The sequence below is a fragment of the Lithobates pipiens genome, unplaced genomic scaffold, assembly GCF_037356315.1.
Source record: "Lithobates pipiens isolate NorthernLeopardFrog02 unplaced genomic scaffold, aLitPip1_a1.2 Scaffold_22, whole genome shotgun sequence".
NCBI classification, from domain to species: domain Eukaryota; kingdom Metazoa; phylum Chordata; class Amphibia; order Anura; family Ranidae; genus Lithobates; species Lithobates pipiens.
This window is the reverse complement of record NW_027507784.1, coordinates 22,056,278-22,074,827: the sequence shown is the minus strand read 5'-3', so window position 1 is coordinate 22,074,827 and position 18,550 is coordinate 22,056,278. Positions and strand designations below refer to the sequence as shown.

Below are 18,550 nucleotides of genomic sequence, written 5' to 3'. Positions count from 1 at the left end.
GGGCAATATACACCATATACCTAAAGAACTGTGGCAGATCTTTCCCTGATTGGATTGACCATTAAGGGAGAATTATTGAACATTTGAGTCGAACCACAAGTTTGGATATATGTGTCGTTTTTATGAACTGAATGCACACTAATTACTCATGCATGATTAGTATATATAAATGTTTTATTTTGAACAGATTATTGCACTTAATTATCATCCATTGTAAACGCAGTATTACACGCTGTTTCTCTATTGGTAGATTGGTCTATCGTTTGATGCATTGATTCATTTTATAGATTTTTTATGACATAATGAGCTAGTATGCATAGCATTCTAGCTCATTATGAATAACTTTCTGAGATCAAAGCCCCAGAAGCGGTCCTTGTTCTTCATCTCCGCCGCTGCCATGTATCCCGGTGTGACTTCCTGGTCTCGCGGCTCCGGTGCTGTGATTGGCAGGAGCCACGATGACGTCACTCCGGCGCAGGCGCGTGGGAGCAATCAGTGACGGCACGTTCGCCTTCACTTGCAGCTCGCCCAGTGCACCTGTGCCGTTGTCTCTACGGCACGCATGCACCATAGACATCGGTGCCCTTTTTTAACCGTTTAGATTAAGGAGATATTTCTTCGAACTATAGGTAAGCCTTAATCTAGGCTTACCTGTAGGTCAAAATGGTCTGTAAGGGTTTACAACCACTTTAAGGCCCTTGTTTGCTTGTTTTTTTGCTCCATGAGGAATATTTACCTTTAAGGGGTTGTACACCCTGGAAAAAAAAAAACAAAAAACAAAAAAAAAATTCGGAAATTTGGGAAATTAAAAATTTCAGAAATTCAAAAATTTCTGAATTAACGAATTTGTCAAATTCGTATCCACTTGTGGTTCAGGGATGGTATCAAAAACCACAGTTCATTGAAGGACTCATGCAGCTTGGTGTGTAAATTGCCATCATCCCTAATCATATAAAAAGTTTTATTATTACAAAAAATATCAACATGATAAAAGATTCCCAATTAGGTTAATACGATAAAGATCATATTACCCTAATTTTGAATCTTTTATCATGTAGATGTTTTTCTTTTGTAATAATAAAACTTTTTTTGAATATATAAATCTTTTATATTTCAAAATTGCCTTAAAAATCCCATCTCGGAGGTATCTACTTTTTGGTATATATATATATATATATATATATATATATATATATATATATATATATATATATATATATATATATATATATATATATATATATATGATGGCAATTTACACGTCAAGCTGCACGAATCCTTCAATGAACTTTGGGTTTTTTGTTACCATCTCCCCAACCACAAGTGGATATGAGGCCTAACTAAGGTCTTCCTAACATTTATAGGACCAGTTTATGCCCTGCCATCTATTTTTTTTAGAACAAATTATCAATCATTTTTCTGGCCATAAATGTAAGGCCTGATAATGAAGACGCATTGCTTTATATATATATATCTATACAAATAATATAAAGCACAAGTATTATAACTGTTGATACATTTAGGAATGTGGATATAATCTTTCAGTTAGGAAGACTCTTACCTAGTTTTTGTTCCAGCTGATCTGTTACTTTGTGATATAGAAATTCCCTCTGTGAAGTGACAATGTTTCCAGTCTTCATAGTGTGATATAGGATTGCTACTACACATTGAAGTTTTCCATCTTCAAGTCCCACATTATCATGTGATGGTATTTTATGATAGGTGACTTCTCTTTGTCCAAAGATGTCTAATGATAGCAATCTCCTTAGCCAATTGATATGATCCTCTCCTGATACAGAGAAGATACCAATGATGGATCTCCGAGATGTTGGTGTTTTCTGAGAACAGGTCTGAATGTGGAAAATATTTAAAGATGTGTAAGAAAAGGTATATAACTGCTCCATTCATTAAAGTGGTTGTAAACCCTTACATATAGCCAGTGAAGTGATTAATTTCAGGTGATATACAGAGATAAAACAAATCCTCCTACATAAGTTGTAGCTGTTTATCTGCATTCTTTTCTTCTCTACATCTGTTCAAAGTGCTCAATTTATAAAGCTTGTCTGAGCTGTCATAAAAAAAGGGGGGTGGAGAGCTGAATTTACACACCACAGAGCTCAATGAGGAGAGCACCGAGGGCTGACTGGAAAGAAGGAAGACAGTCCCTCCACCCAGCACACAGGAACAGAGCTGAGGCTGTTAATCTGCATGGAGTTCCCTCACCTGTCACCATTTTTCTTTTGGTGTCATTTAAACTTGTCAGAAGTGACTCATGCTGATAGCAGGGGAAAGAGGAAACAGACAGAAATGACACTTTGTGCTCTGGACTGAGGCAAATACACAATATAGAGGGATATGCTTTGTTCTCATTTCTTGTCTGAAGTTTACAACCCAAAAAAAATTATAAAAATACAGGGCTAGTGTTCAAATAAAACAGCAGCCAGCACTACAATGGACAACTTGTGCAAAAGAAATAGATAAAAAACAGATCCCTGGGATGCGGAGTCCTGGGGTGTTTGGTTATGCAATGGAATCGCCAGCCAGAAACACTACTAGCCCCACAACCCATTTGGTTGGGCTCACAGGTATGATGAAGTCACTGGTGCCCAACACTAAAGGGGTATAACTATAGATGAGGAATGATGGGGAAAGCACACAATATTACAATTATAATCCACCATAGCTACACATATGTATTATACATTCACATCAGTCCCTGCCTTTCAGGAGATTACAATCTAAGGTCCCTAACTGACATTCATACATACACATACTAAGGCCAATTAATCTACCAGCATGTCTTTGGAGTGTGCGAGGAAACCCACACAGAGAAGAATGTGCAAACTCCAGGAAGGTGGTTGGGATTCAAACCAATGACCCCAGTGCTGCAAGTCAGAAAGGCTAACCACTTAGCCACTGAGCGGAAAGTATCCCTTCCTTCCCTCTCCCTCCCCATACAACACAAGAAACAACACCTCATTCATGTGTGCCAGTGTAGCCGGGTGCTGGCGCATGGGCACCTTTGAAGCCGTTGTATAGCCTTATTTTTTATTTTTTTATTTTTCAGGCTGGTGATTTTAATACTGATTTTGCACTAGTCCAGTGCAATTATAAAGACTGCATTTCTTCATTGATGGCCAGTCTTTTACAACCAGGAAGTTTTTGTAGCTCCTTACTTCCTGCAATTGGATACATCATTTCCTGTTTGTCATCGGTGTTCTCCACATCCGTCTCTCCGCTTCCGGATTCCAGAACATCAGTGATTGCGCTCTAATTCCATTTCCAGCCTGCAGTATATATATATATATATATACAGTACCTAGGGCTGATAAGGGGTTAAATAGACTATTATTTTATTTATTTATTGTCAGTTAAAATCATCTGCAAATAAAAGTTCATCCCTTTGATCTGCAGATAAATGAAACAGAGTAGATATAAAAGTAATAATGTTACTTTATATCTCTCGATTTCCTGTCTGATCAATGTTTATAAACAATGTTACTTTGCATCTATCTGCCTTCTAAACAGTATTTATAAACAATGTTAGTCTGTAGCTCTCTATTTCCTGTCTGATCAATGTTTATAAACAATGTTACTTTGTAGCTCTCTATTTCCTGTCTGATCAATGTTTATAAACAATGTTACTTTGCATCTCTCTATTTTTGAGTCAGGCCATCTTTATTTGACAGCTTCCAAATCTGCTGAATTAATTAATTAAGTTTACTATACTCAGCTGCACCAGATTCTGTGTTCACCAGTTTTAGTAAATCACCTCGGAAGTGTTACACATGGCTTGTGTATTTTGGTTATATTTTTTGGGGGGTGTGCAGCACATCCTGTATCCTCAATGGGTATTATAGAACAGCAATGCTTTAACTGTGAGTATAAGGCCGCGTACACACGGGCGGACTGTTCGCCCAACCTTGTCCGCTGAACAGTGTTTGGGCGGACAGTCCGCTCGTGTGTGGGCTTTCAGCGGACAGTTTCAGCGGACAGTTGGACGGACAAAGTCTTTCGGAAATTCCGAAAAACTGTCCGCTGAAACTGTGTTTGAGCGAACAGTCCGCCCGTGTGTGGGCCTGTCCGCTGTACTTTTGAAATGAGCGGACTGTTCCCGCTCGGAAAGTCCGCCCATTTCGAGCACGTGTACAGGTAGGCGGGGCCCGCGAAGGAAACGTCGAAAAAAATCGGCGTGGGGGTCCCCCCCAAGTCCACACCAGACCCTTGTCCGAGCACGCTACCCGGCCGGCCAGGAAAGGGGGGCGAGCGAGCGCGCCCCCCCTCCTGAGCCGTACCAGGCCGCGTGCCCTCAACATGGGGGGGTGCCTTGGGGAAGGGGGGGCCGCGCGGCCCCCCCACCCCAAAGCACCTTGTCCCCATGTTGATGAGGACAAGGGCCTCTTCCCGACAACCCTGGCCGTTGGTTGTCGGGGTCTGCGGGCGGGGGGCTTATCGGAATCCGGGAGCCCCCTTTAAGAAGGGGGCCCCCGGATACCGGCCCCCCACCCTATGTGAATGAGTATGGGGTACAATGTACCCCTACCCATTCACCTGTGAAATAAAGTACAAAAAAAACACAACACAGGGGAAAAAATATTTTATTGCACAGCTCCGGGGGTCTTCCGTCTTCGGGGGTCTTCTCGCCGGACTCCTCCGCTATGTGTGTGTAGCTCTTTTGCTAGCGGAGGAGTCCGGCTTTCTTCCTCCCCGCCGCCGGCCTCTTCTCCCGACTTCGGGGGTCTTGTCCCCCTCTTCGGTTCTTCTGCCGGGCCACCGCGCCTGGTCCGGTGGCCCGGTCTTCTGTCGCCGTCTTCCGTTCTTCTGTCGCCGCCTTCGGCTCTTCTGCCGGGCCACCGCGCCTTCTTGTAGCTCTTTTACAGGCGGTGGCCCGGTCTTCTGTCGCCGCTGTCGCCTTCCGTTCTTCTTCTTGTTCTTCTTCTTCTTCTCCTGGAGATGTTGACTCGACGAGCTCTCCGGCCGGAATGCCAGGGACGCGCTCTGCGGTCACTTATATAGTGACAATGGGGCGGTGTCACATGGTATATGTCACATGGGTTGGTCACATGGGTTGATGTCACATGGGGACTATGACATCGTAAGGGGGCGGGGTCACCATGTGACCAACCCATGTGACATATACCATGTGACCCCGCCCCATTGTCACTATATAAGTGACAGCGCAGGGCGGCTCTGGCATTCCGGCCGGAGGGAGCGACGTGTCAACATCTCCTGGAGAAGAACAAGAAGAAGAACACGAACGGAAGTCGGCGGCGACAGCGGCGACAGAAGACCGGGCCACCGCCTGTAAAAGAGCTACAAGAAGGCGCGGTGGCCCGGCAGAAGAGCCGAAGGCGGCGACAGAAGAACGGAAGACGGCGACAGAAGACCGGGCCACCGGACCAGGCGCGGTGGCCCGGCAGAAGAACCGAAGAGGGGGACAAGACCCCCGAAGTCGGGAGAAGAGGCCGGCGGCGGGGAGGAAGAAAGCCGGACTCCTCCGCTAGCAAAAGAGCTACACACACATAGCGGAGGAGTCCGGCGAGAAGACCCCCGAAGACGGAAGACCCCCGGAGCTGTGCAATAAAATATTTTTTCCCCTGTGTTGTGTTTTTTTTTGTACTTTATTTCACAGGTGAATGGGTAGGGGTACATTGTACCCCATACTCATTCACATAGGGTGGGGGGCCGGTATCCGGGGGCCCCCTTCTTAAAGGGGGCTCCCGGATTCCGATAAGCCCCCCGCCCGCAGACCCCGACAACCAACGGCCAGGGTTGTCGGGAAGAGGCCCTTGTCCTCATCAACATGGGGACAAGGTGCTTTGGGGTGGGGGGGCCGCGCGGCCCCCCCTTCCCCAAGGCACCCCCCCATGTTGAGGGCACGCGGCCTGGTACGCGCTCGCTCGCCCCCCTTTCCTGGCCGGCCGGGTAGCATGCTCGGACAAGGGTCTGGTGTGGACTTGGGGGGGACCCCCACGCCGATTTTTTTCGGCGTTGGGGTTCCCCTTTAAGCCCATTCCAGGAGGCGGAGCCCGCGACGTTTCCTTCGCGGGCCCCGCCTACCTGTACACGCGCTTGAAATGGGCGGATTTGCCTCCTCCTTACGTGGGCGAGTCCGTTCATTTCAAAAGTTGAGCGAACTGTTTGCCCAACCTTGTTCGTCAAACAGTCCGCTCGTGTGTGGGCAAGTCCGCTCATGCAAATTTTGAGCGGACTGTTTGATGAAACTGTTTGCCGAACAAGGTTGGGCGAACAGTCCGCGCGTGTGTACGCGGCCTTAGAAGTAGAACTCTTACTTTTTTTAAACTTCAGAACTTACAGATCTAAGACATGATGAGAACATGAGTTCTGCAATTCAAAAACACATACATTACCCGTATAACCACTATAATATTCATGGTAGTGCTGAGAATACACATAGAACATGAATACAGCCCAAATCCTGGCTCAGGATCCTCCCTCTAGTCTTGATCATAGTAAAGAAATCAGATACAATACCACACAACTTAGAAGGTTAGTACACTGTGCTACTTCTGTTCATTTACTCACATTTAATGTTCCTGATGTTGGTTGAATGGGGTCTGATTTTGGATGATATTCTAGAAAATATAGAAATTATTTCATAGTTCTGACCACTACAGACAATAGTTATCTAAGATTCTACATCAACTTCTAAATCAAATAAAGTCCACCACCAAAGGTAAAAGGAATTCCTTTGGACTCTCGAAAATAAAGGTTCTCCTCCTGTTGTCATCTCAGCCACCATTTTTTTTTTCAGAACGGAATAGCCAACTTCTAAAGTCTACTCAACATTGATAAAATAAACCGGCGTATTCCTCCAGCTATGGGTATTGGTAAGGGAGTTGTGGAAAATTACCTGGTGGTTGGCGGAAGAGCTTGAGGCTCTTTAGTCTCTGAACCAACATCTGTTGGTTGTGTTTTTCTTCTTGAAGGAAGTAGAGGAGATCACCAGCCCACTTTTCAATCTTGGACTGAACCCACATCGCCCATTTTTTATCTGTATAACTTTTCAGATCATCAATCAGCACAATCACGTTGTCTTTCCCTGTGTATGAGGAAGAGATCAATAATCAATACTGTGCAGATTTCAACAAAGAATTGTTACAGAAACACACAGATCCACACTCCTGCTCTGTCAGGAGCGATCGCGGCCCCTGGGCACGCGCATCGTTCCTCAGTGACGTGGCGGGCATGCGCACACCCCTATACCTGTTTTTTGTAATGATAAAACTTTTTTGCATATATAAATCTTTTGCATTTCATAATTGTCTTAAAAATCCCATCTCTGAGGTATTTACTTTTTCATATATATATATATATATATATATATATATATATATATATATAGGGATGATGGCAATTTACACGCCAAGCTGCATGAGTCCTTCAATGAACTTTGTTTTTTTTGTTACCATCTCCCCAACCACAAGTGGATATGAGGCCTAACTAAGGTCTTCCTAACATTTATAGGAACAGTTTATGCCCTGCCATTTATTTTTTTAGAACAAATTATCAATAATTTGTCTGGCCATAAATGTAAGGCCCTATAATGAAGACGCATTGCTTTATATATATACATATATATATATATATATATACATATAATATAAAGCACAAGTATTATAACTGTTGATACATTTAAGAATGTGGATATAATCTTTCAGTTAGGAAGACTCTTACCTAGTTTTTGTACCAGCTGATCTGTTACTTTGTGATACAGAAATTCCCTCTGTGAAGTGACAATGTTTCCAGTCTTCATAGTGTGATATAGGATTGCTACTACACATTGAAGTTTTCCATCTTCAAGTCCCACATTATCATACGATGGTATTTTATGATAGGTGACTTCTCTTTGTCCAAAGATGTCTAATGATAGCAATCTCCTTAGCCAATCGATATGATCCTCTTCTGATACAGAGAAGATACCAATGATGAATCTCCGAGATGCTGATGTCTTCTCAGAACAGGTCTGAATGTGGAAAATATTTAAAGATGTGTAAGTAAGAACGGGTATATAACTGCTCCATTCATTAAAGTTGTTGGAAAACCCTTACAAACCACTTTGACCTACAGGTAAGCCTAGATTAAGGCTTACCTGTAGGTCCAAGAAATATCTCCTAAACCTACACTGTTTAGGAGATATTTACCCGAAGACAGCCACCACTGTCTACGGAACAAGCACCAGCGGCGCGCAGGCGCACTGGGCAGCCCGCAGATCACGGCGATATGCCGCGAGTGTTGGCTCCCATGCACGGGAGTGACGTCATCACTGCTCCGGTGAATCACAGTGCCGGAGCAGCGAAACCCACCAAGAAGATGGACGCTCGGAACTACAGGGGACATTGGTGACTTCGCTGGCTCCTGTGTCAGGTAAGTGACACATAATGGACTACTGTGCGATGCATAGTAGCCCATTATGCTTTACCTTTGCAGGGAATCAAAGAGGAAGTAAACCCTGATGGGTTTACTTCCTCTTTAAAGTGGTTGTAAACCCTTACATATAGCCAGTGAAGTGATTAATTTCAGCTGATTTACAGAGATAAAACAAATCCTCCTACATAAGTTGTAGCTGTTTATCTCCAGTCTTTCCTTCTGTACATCCGTTCAAAGTGCTGCATTTATAAAGCTTGTCTGAGCTGTCATAAAAAAAAGGGGGGGCGAAGAGCTGCAGTTACACACCGCAGAGCTCAGTGAGGAGAGCTCTGAGTGCTGATTGGAAGGGAGGAAGACACTCCCTCCACACAGCACACAGGAAAAGTGCTGAGGCGGTTAATCTGCTGGAGATCCCTCACCTGTCACCATTTTTCTTTTGGTGTCAGGAAAACTTGTCAGAAGTGGCTCATGGTGATAGCAGGGGAAGGCAGACAGAAATTACACTTTGTGCTCTGGACTGAGACAAGTGCACACTATAAAGGGATATGCTTTGTTCTCATTTCTTGTCTGAAGTTTAAAAGCTTCGCACGACTGCGCAATTGTCAGTTAAAATAATTCAGTGCCGTATCGCAAAAAAGGGCCTGGTCGTTAAGGGGGGAAGGGGGAACCTTCCGGGGCTGAAGTGGTTAATATGGCTGAGCAAATACCAAAACACACATCAATAATATATTCTTCTTTTATTACTCACGTTTAATGATTTTGAGGTCTGTGGCACAAGATCCACTTTGTGAGGATGTTCAGGATGTTCTGGAAAATATAAAAGTACAATTTATAGCATTGAATATAATGGAGAGGTTTGTTGTGTTACGCTGTAAGATTGAAGAAATGTCTTTGGGACAACGCAGCTATTCAACTAAAGAGACACAAGCAGGTACATCTAAATGCAGCAAATTATATGATTTAATAATAAAAAATTAAATGAATCTCTCACATTTAGTTGGATAAAAGTGTGCATTATATGTTCAAACAACATAAACTGATGGCACCTAAAAGCAGTACATCTAAATCGTGATGATGTCATTTTGTGACAAAACGCGTTGGTGGGAGCGATGTACTGACGTCACCACGTACAAGCCGGCCAACTTTTTATTTTACAAACAAGTTTCCTAGAATTTGATTTAAGTGCATACTTAGATATTACAATAAACGTATAAAAGATTTTATGTCATGGCAAGCTTTTTTTTTTTTGTAATTGAGGATGCTGTTTTATTCATTATTTTGTTTCAAATTCTTTATTGAAGTTATCAATATAACAAGGAAAGTACAGTGCAGCATTGAGATGGTACAGGAACAACACGGTTTGAATGTATATAATGCAATTACAGTACGATATAAAAAGGTTCCGTAATCGATAAACTACACAAGTAAGATGAAGAACCAAACCAAAGAAAGGAGCAAATAAAGAAGTCGACATGTATGGTAAGAAGACGTCACCACTGGTGGTCATTGGAAAAGGGAACGAGGTCTTGCGTGTGTAATTTGGTAAGGGTTAAGGACAGGTATATTTATATATGTTCCCCTGACATCCAAACACCCCTATCGAGCTCTAACTGTGTCCGGATAGGGGGACCTATGGATCTTGACAGGCGTTGTCGGTAAAGGAGTCGTTTATCTGTACAAGAATTTGTTATACGTTGTGCCAGTGGGACAAAAAAAAGTTGGGTAGTTAGCTCCAGAGGGAGTATAACTGTAGAGGCATCTTTGATACTAAAAAACAATACAGTGAAGGGTATAGAATCTCGTAGAGATATAATGTCATCAAGACAATAAAGGACTTCATCAGGCAAGGGATATATGTGAAGAAGGATAGGGGTATGTAGGATCCTATATCCTTCAAGTGCATAGTAAAGGCATGTAGCGTTTTGTGGAATACCCAGGATTGAGTAAAAGTGTGTTACTGTAGAGAATTGCGGTAATCAGCAGACTCTTTAAAGTGTGACCAGCAGACCCAGGTTTTCTGAAACTTTGTTGGGTTCTCTCTAGCATGATAAATGAGGGCCTCCATTTCTGCTATTCTTTCTATACGGCGAAACCAATGTGAAATAGTTGGGGGGATGGTCTGTCTCCAGAAGACAGGTATGCATTGTTTGGCAGCGTTGATGAGGTGGAGGGTGAGGGATTTGTTGTAGGCTGAGTGGAGTATAGATGTGTGGTGGAGCAAGTACTGGGTGGGGGTAAAGTCTGGTGGATAAGTTGTTATTTGGGTGGTGAGGCGGTGTACTTCCTTCCAGAAAGGTTGTATAAGCGGGCATTCCCACCATATGTGGAGTAGGGATCCTTGAGTCAAATTGCATCTCCAGCGGAGTGGGGAGATGCTGGGGTGGTATTTATGTAGTCTGATCGGGGTCCTGTACCATCTAGAGTTAGCTTGTATCCATTTTCTCGTGCTGATACATTGATGGATCCTTTATGAATGTGTTCATAGATCCACTCCCATTCGATGTTAGATACAGTGGGGCAAAAAAGTATTTAGTCAGCCACCAATTGTGCAAGTTCTCCCACTTCAAAAGATGAGAGAGGCCTGTAATTGTCATCATAGGTATACCTCAACTATGAGAGACAAAATGTGGAAACAAATCCAGACAATCACATTGTCTGATTTTTTAAATAATTTATTTGCAAATTATGGTGGAAAATAAGTATTTGGTCTCCTACAAACAAGCGAGATTTCTGGCTCTCACATCTTCTTCTTTAAGAGGCTCTTCTCTCCTCCACTCATTACCTGTATTAATGGCACCTGTTTGAACTTGTTATCAGTATAAAAGACACATGTCCACAACCTCAAACAATCACACTCCAAACTCCACTATGGTGAAGACCAAAGAGCTGTCGAAGGACACCAGAAACAAAATTGTAGACCTGCACCAGGCTGGGAAGACTGAATCTGCAATAGGCAAGCAGCTTGGTGTGATTAAATCAACTGCGGGAGCAATAATTAGAAAATGGAAAACATACAAGACCACTGATAATCTCCCTCGATCTGGGGCTCCGCGCAAGATCTCACCCCGTGGGGTCAAAATGATCACAAGAAGGGTGAGAAAAAAAATCCCAGAACCACATGGGGGGACCTAGTGAATGACCTGCAGAGAGCTGGGACCAGCGTAACAAAGGCTACCATCAGTAACACACTACGCCGCCAGGAACTCAGATCCTGTAGTGCCAGACGTGTCCCCCTGCTTAAGCCAGTACATGTCCGGGCCCGTCTGAGGTTTGCTAGAGAGGATTTGGATGATCCAGAAGAGGATTGAGAGAATGTCATATGGTCAGATGAAACCAAAGTAGATCTGCTTGGTAGAAACACAACTCGTTGTGTTTGGAGGAGAGAGAATGCCGAGTTGCAAACAAAGAACATCACACCTACTGTGAAGCATGGGGGTGGCAACATCATGCTTTGGGGCTGTTTCTCTGCAAAGGGAACAGGACGACTGATCCGTGTACATGAAAGAATGAATGGGGCCATGCATCGTGAAATTTTGAGTGCAAGCCTCCTCCCATCAGCAAGGGCATTGAAGATGAAACGTGGCTGGGTCTTTTAGCATGACAATGATCTCAAACACACGAAGGAGTGGCTTCCTAAGAAGCATTTCAAGGTCCTGGAGTGGCCTAGCCAGTCTCCAAATCTCAACCCCATAGAAAACCTTTGGAGGGAGTTGAAAGTCCATGTTGCCCAGCGACAGCCCCAAAACATCACTGCTCTAGAGGAGATCTGCATGGAGGACATGGAGGCCAACATACCAGCAACATTGTGTGACAACCTTGTGAAGACTTACAGGAAACATTTGACCTCTGTCATTGCCAACAAAGGATATATAAGAAAGTATTGAGGTGAACTTTTGATTTTGACCAAATACTTATTTTCCACCATAATTTGCAAATAAATTCTTTCAAAAATCAGACAATGTGATTGTCTGGATTTGTTTCCACATTTTGTCTCTCATAGTTGAGGTGATACCTATGATGACAATTACAGGCCTCTCTCATTTTTTTAAGTGGGAGAACTTGCACAATTGGTGGCTGACTAAATACTTTTTTGCCCCACTGTAGATCTAATGAGAGGTCTTTTTCCAAGCATTGGCTAATTGGGTTAGCCTTGGGGCTGCAGTCTAAGAACAAGAGTGAATACATGGTCACAATCAGATGTCTTTGGGGTTCAGTGGCAGTGCAAATAGCTTCGAAGGGAGTGTGGTCTCTATGCCATTTGGTCAGAGGTTTGGAGCTTTGAATGAAATGCCTAACCTGTAAATATTTGAAGAAGGGTATGGTTTGTTCAGGAAAGCGAGAGGATAGAGTCGCATACGTTGTAAACTCATCGTTATGGAAGAAGTGTTCTGCTCTGAGGGTAGCCATCGTGGGATATCAGTGTTGGATTCCAAAAGGCCAGGAGGGAAGTCAGGATTGTGGTCAATAGGTGTCAGGGGCCCCGGCGAGGACGCTTTGTTGCGTTTAGTACACGCCATCCTAAAGTGGAGGAGGGTAGAGTGTATAAGTGGATAGTTTGTATATTCTTTGGGGGTCACTTTCTGTGAGATCCATGTTAGATGTGAGATTGGAATCCCTGCAAATAACTCTTCAAGTTTAACCCAGTCTTTAGTGTCTGCGTGGATATGCCAGTCAACTACTCTGGTCAAGAGGCAGGCCCAATGATATTTGTAAACATCTGGGAGTCCAATTCCTCCTTTTGATTTAGGAAGGGCTAATCTATCCCAGCTCAATCTGGGAGCTTTGGAGGACCAGATACAATTTCTGTAGAGTCATTTGTAGGTCGTGAAGAATGTTGAGGGGACACGGATAGTGAGGGTTTGAAAGAGGTACAGGATTCTGGGTAGGATATTCATTTTTATGATGGACATTCTTTCAAATCAGGAAAATAAGCCCACTTGCCATCTCTGGAGGTCTTGTTGAATAGATTGGAGACATGACAAGCTTTTATCATTCTTGTATCTGGAGCTTTTAACATCGAGTACTTACAAAGTGGTGGATTCCCATAAGTTCTTGAGGGATCAAGGCCCTTTCTGGGCTATAAGCCACAGGCAAGATTGACCTTCCGTAATAGGAGGTCAATTTGTTCGGGTAAGCAGGCACTTTATATGGCGGAGGATTGCTCTCTGGCTCTCTCTATTTTCGGTGATGGGAGGTGCACTCAATAGTGCATGGACTTGATTTCGATCTCTCTATTCAACATTTTTTTTAAATTTGTACTGTTTACACAATATTATTCATTTATTTCACAAGAGCCACTTTATGGGTTAAGACATCTAAATCGCATGTGTCAAACATAAGGTTTGTGGGCTGATTCCAGCCCCCAGGCCATTTCATGTGGCCTTTGTAATTCTCCTGCAGCTGCAGTATCCCCCATTGTCTCCGCCCCACCTTGTCTCAGCAGTTGGCAGCAGAGAGGAGGACTGCTGTGCTCCTCCGTGCAGCTGCAGAGAGGCTCATCTCTGCCCCCCTCAGTCTCAGCAGTCGGTAGCATAGATTGAGACGGATCTCCTCCTACAGATCTTGTGCCTCTCTGTGCAGCCACAACACCCCCTCGTCTCCACCTCCCCTGAGCTGACTCCAGCCCTCCGCAGTCTTCCTACAGACCCTGCACTTTCTGCTTCCCAGCTTCACCCCCAGCTTCTTCCTGGCAGCAGCACAAGGTAAGGGGGGTGCACTGTAATGTAAGGGAGGGTGGGGGACACTTGACTTCTGATGGTAGGGGGCTCTTGACATCTAAAGTAAGGGGGGGGGGGGGCGCTCTGCACATCTAGTCTTACAGATGCAACCAACCCTTTGAGGGTAATCATAATGATGATGTGACCCGTGATTAAACAATTGGCGTTTGATACCCTTGATCCAAATAATATATATATATATATTTCTTTATTTTTTATAGATCTCCAGCCCATACTGAAAGATCTGTCCTGACTCCTGAATCTGTGGCTAAAATGCCATTTGCTCTTTTTATTTGCACAGTGGCCTCATCCACCCATTCACCCTTCACTTGTCATGACTACAGTGCTATGATCAGCAATGCATTCACTATCTTCAAGTGGTTGTAAACTCTCCCCCACAACTTTTTCCCATGTAAATCAGCATAAAAAACCCTAATGAACACTGCTTGTAGATATCTCCTTACTTGCTTAGTATTGTTGTAATCCCCTGATTTACGGCACACTCTGTGTATTTGTCTATCTATTATCAGGACTTCCTATGGCACACCACTGAAATCCCAGGAGACTTCACAATCACTCAGAGCTTCCTTCTACACCCCATGTGACCATGTGACATCACATGCAGTGTAAATTAGGGCATCGGACAGCATTACTTCAGTCTTATCAGCTGAAGCTGATAAGACTGACAAAGGAAAACAGAAGATAATCAGCACAAGTAAATACTATGAAATAAAACAAGTAAGCTATGAACAGGGAAGCAGGGTTGCCATTGAAACATTGAATTGAGAAGGAGGCTTGGTTAACAGTACAGGAAGTGCTCAATGTAAGGGCGGAAATACACTCCACTGTGGACTCAGAAAACAATACTTAAGATGGCACTGCCTTACCCTTGGAAACAAGTTTTTTTAAAGTTTCTTCAAACAGTAAGTAATATGCCATTTGGGCTGGATTACAGGCTGGATTACAGTGGCTATAGTTTGATAATTACTTATTATTATAATGGACTAAATGAAAAGAAGCATCTCATGGTAAGCTTTAAGGACCACAGCTCTTCAGGTTAGGTGTCCAGGGGTGTCTTTGAGGGCCCTGGCAATGCCTCTACTTTGCTGTGTTATTTTATCTCAGAATGGACAGACATCTCACAATTAACAGGAATTAACAGGAAATTACCTAAAGGATGACAAAGTTGTTTTACACTTTTCAGTTTCCTTACAAGTTGTATTCTATCAGCTTTCTCTGTGTGTGATATCAGGAGGAGGTCGCTGGCCAGCTTTCCAACACTGGGCTGATTCTCCAGGATCCGAATCTTCTCCCAATTCCCGCTGTCCTTTAGATCATCAATCAGCACAATGACTCCATCCTTCCCTGGGCACACAGAGGAGGTTATCAGGCAATATAGAGAGAGACATTTGTAATTATCAATTTTATTTCCTGTATGGTTGGAAATGTCAATCAGTAGCAATGCACTTTGCAAGTCTCTCTGTTTATATAAGTATACAGGTACTCCTCACTTAACGACCAGGTTCCGTTCCAAAGACCAGGTCATTTAACAAATTGGTTGTTAAAAAATAAATCACAAGTGATTAATATTTTAAGCATTCTTAAAGGGGGTGTAAAACAAACATGTTATACTTACCTCCACTGTGCAGCTCATTTTGCACAGAGTGGCCCCGAACCTGGTCTTCTGGGGTCCCTCAGGCGGCTGTCTCAGCTCCTCCCCGCAAGAAATAACCACCTTCATGCGAGCTCTCTCACATGGTGGTTAGTTCTTGCGGGTGCGCTTCCGTGATACGGCCAGCGGCTATAGCCGCTCAATATATCACTTGGCCCACCCTCCCAGTAATGGCGGCGATCAGTGATTTTTATTGTGACTGCGACATTATGGCGGACACATCGGACATTTTTGACACATTTTTGGGACCATTGTCATTTATACAGCAATCAGTGCTATTTAAATGCACTGATTCCTGTGTAAATGATACTGGCAGGGAAGGAGTTAACCACTAGGGGGCAGTGTAGGGGTTATGTGTGACGTTATGTGCTTTTTTTATTGTAGGAGGCGTGGCCTGGCATGTGACGTCACTGATCGTCTTTCCCTATAAAAGGGAAGAGACGATCAGTGACAGGCTCAGTAGGAAGCACGGGGAGAGGTTTGTTTACACAGACCTCTCCTTGTTCTTCAGCTCTGCGATCGGGTCCGCTGGTCTTGCGGCCATGGTCACGGAGCTGAGGACCGGGTCGGGAATGCGCTGCCGGCGGCGCGCTCCCAACCCACGGCTGGGCACTTAAAGAGCCATGTACAGGTACGTGATTGTGCCCAGCCGTGCCATTCTGCCGACGTATATCAGTGTGAGGCAGTCCTTAAGTGGTTAACTACTGTACTGTATTGTGAAAAAAAGGTCTAAACATAAAACTCCAGCTCAATAATGAAAATTCTGTACTGTACAATACAATGATGTATAAATGCGACGTTCGGATGGGGAGAGCTGGACATAGGTCTGAGTAGTCATTAAATGAGGAGTATCTGTAATGTGAATGCAAATTGCAAAATGCCTAAAAGAAAAAAAATTACAAAAAGCAGGTATTAGGTAAATATGAAATATTATTTTTGTAAAAAATAAGTAAATAAAAAATATATATACTATTTTTAACAAAAATATACAGTATCTCACAACAGTGAGTACACCCCCTCACATTTTTGTAAATATTTTCTTCTATCTTTTCATGTGACAACACTGAAGAAATGAAACTTGTCTACAATGTAAAGTAGTGAGTGTACAGATTGTATAACAGTGTAAATTTACTGTCCTCTCAAAATAACTCAACACACAGCCATTAATGTCTAAACCGCTGGCAACAAAAGTGAGTACACCCCTAAGTGAAAATGTCCAAATTGGGCCAAAAGTGTCATTATTTTGTGTGGCCACCATTATTTTCCAGCACTGCCTTAACCCTGTTGGGCATGGAGGTCACCAGAGCTTCACAGGTTGGCACTGGAGTCCTCTTCCCCTCCTCCATGATGACATCACGGCGCTGGTGGATGTTGGAGACCTTGCGCTCCTCCACCTTCCATTTGAGGATGCCCCACAGATGCTCAATAGGGTTTAGGTCTGGAGACATGCTTGGCCAGTCCATAACCTTTACCCTCAGCTTTTTTAACAAGGCAGTGGTCATCTTGGAGGGTAATGACTAAGCGCTAACATTTGCGCGAAACGCGTCTACATTTTTGTCCCCTGCTCCTTCTGTCAACTACTTGCGTATGAAGCTTCAATAAAAGGATTTTTGGAAGTGCAGCCATCTGGAATCATTTCGGACAGCTGCAGCTCATTTTCAGGTTCATGGCAATTTTCTTATAGCCTAGGCCATCTTTATGTAGAGCAACAATTATTTTTTCAGATCCTCAGAGAGTTCTTTGCCATGAGGTGCCATCGGGAGGATATTAGTTATGAGGAAAGGTTGCGAGCACTGAACTTATTCTCTCTGGAGAAGAGACACTTGAGAGGGGATATTAATTCAATATACAAATCCCGTACTGGTGACCCCATAATAGGGATAAAACTTTTTTGCGGAAGGGAGTTTAACAAGACTCGTGGCAACTCATTAAAATTAGAAGAAAAGGGCTTTAACCTTAAACTACACAGAGGGTTCTTTACTGTAAGCCCTTGTACACACGGTCGGACATTTTGACAACCAAATGGATTTTGTCCGACTGATTTTGTCCGAAACTGTTGTCAGAAAATCCGATCGTACTTAACGTGATGACGTTATTTCGTTAAGACGGGACTACGTTCAGGCTAGTAGCCAATAGCTTTGGTCTAGGAATTTGATCTGAGCATGCATAGCACTTTGTCCGATCGGAATTCTCTACACATGATCGGACAAAGTCAGAAAATTTTATAGACAAGTTGGAAAACTTGGTCCGTCGGATACTCCGATGGAAACAGTCCGATGGAGCCCACACACTGTCGGATTATCAGACAACATGGTCCTATCGGACATTGTCCATCGGAATATCCGACCGTGTGTACAAGGGCTAAGAGTGGCTAGGATGTGGAATTCCCTTCCACGGGCAATGGTCTCAGCGGGGAGCATGGATAGTTTAAAAACTATTAGATGGGGGGGCGTGGCGACCGCCGAGAGAGATGGCCGCATAGGAGTTGGCTCCGTCCAGCGCTGGGGGAATATACCGTAAATCGGCTGCAGTTTGAAGCGCAGCGAGCAGCAACCTCCACCACTTTCAGCGGAGCTTGCCTATGATCGTCCGGACATGAGGAAGAGGCAGCCATATCAAGTGCAAACGCGAATTTGCCGGACTTCTTCCCGGCGACGCAGCGCGGCCTTCTCCAACAACATGGCGACGGAAGGAGCATGGCTCCGTCGCACTGCGCATCTAGGCAGGTAAGCCCTGCGGAAATGCACGATCTAGCGAAACACACACAGGG

The 18,550-nt window shown here is 43.9% G+C and overlaps 1 protein-coding gene across 6 annotated transcripts in view; it reads right to left on the bottom strand.

Moving 5' to 3' along the window:
• The window catches only part of LOC143923394 (uncharacterized), a 372,703-nt gene that overhangs the window by 25,365 nt on the left and 328,788 nt on the right, over positions 1 to 18,550 (bottom strand). For all 6 annotated transcript variants that reach the window (XM_077447049.1, XM_077447046.1, XM_077447047.1 and 3 more), the window contains 2 exons: positions 6,547 to 6,596; positions 1,562 to 1,850 (listed from right to left, as the gene is read on the bottom strand). In XM_077447049.1, coding sequence (XP_077303175.1) covers positions 1,562 to 1,850; positions 6,547 to 6,596 — 339 coding nt within the window. The remainder of the gene's footprint in view (positions 1 to 1,561; positions 1,851 to 6,546; positions 6,597 to 18,550) is intronic.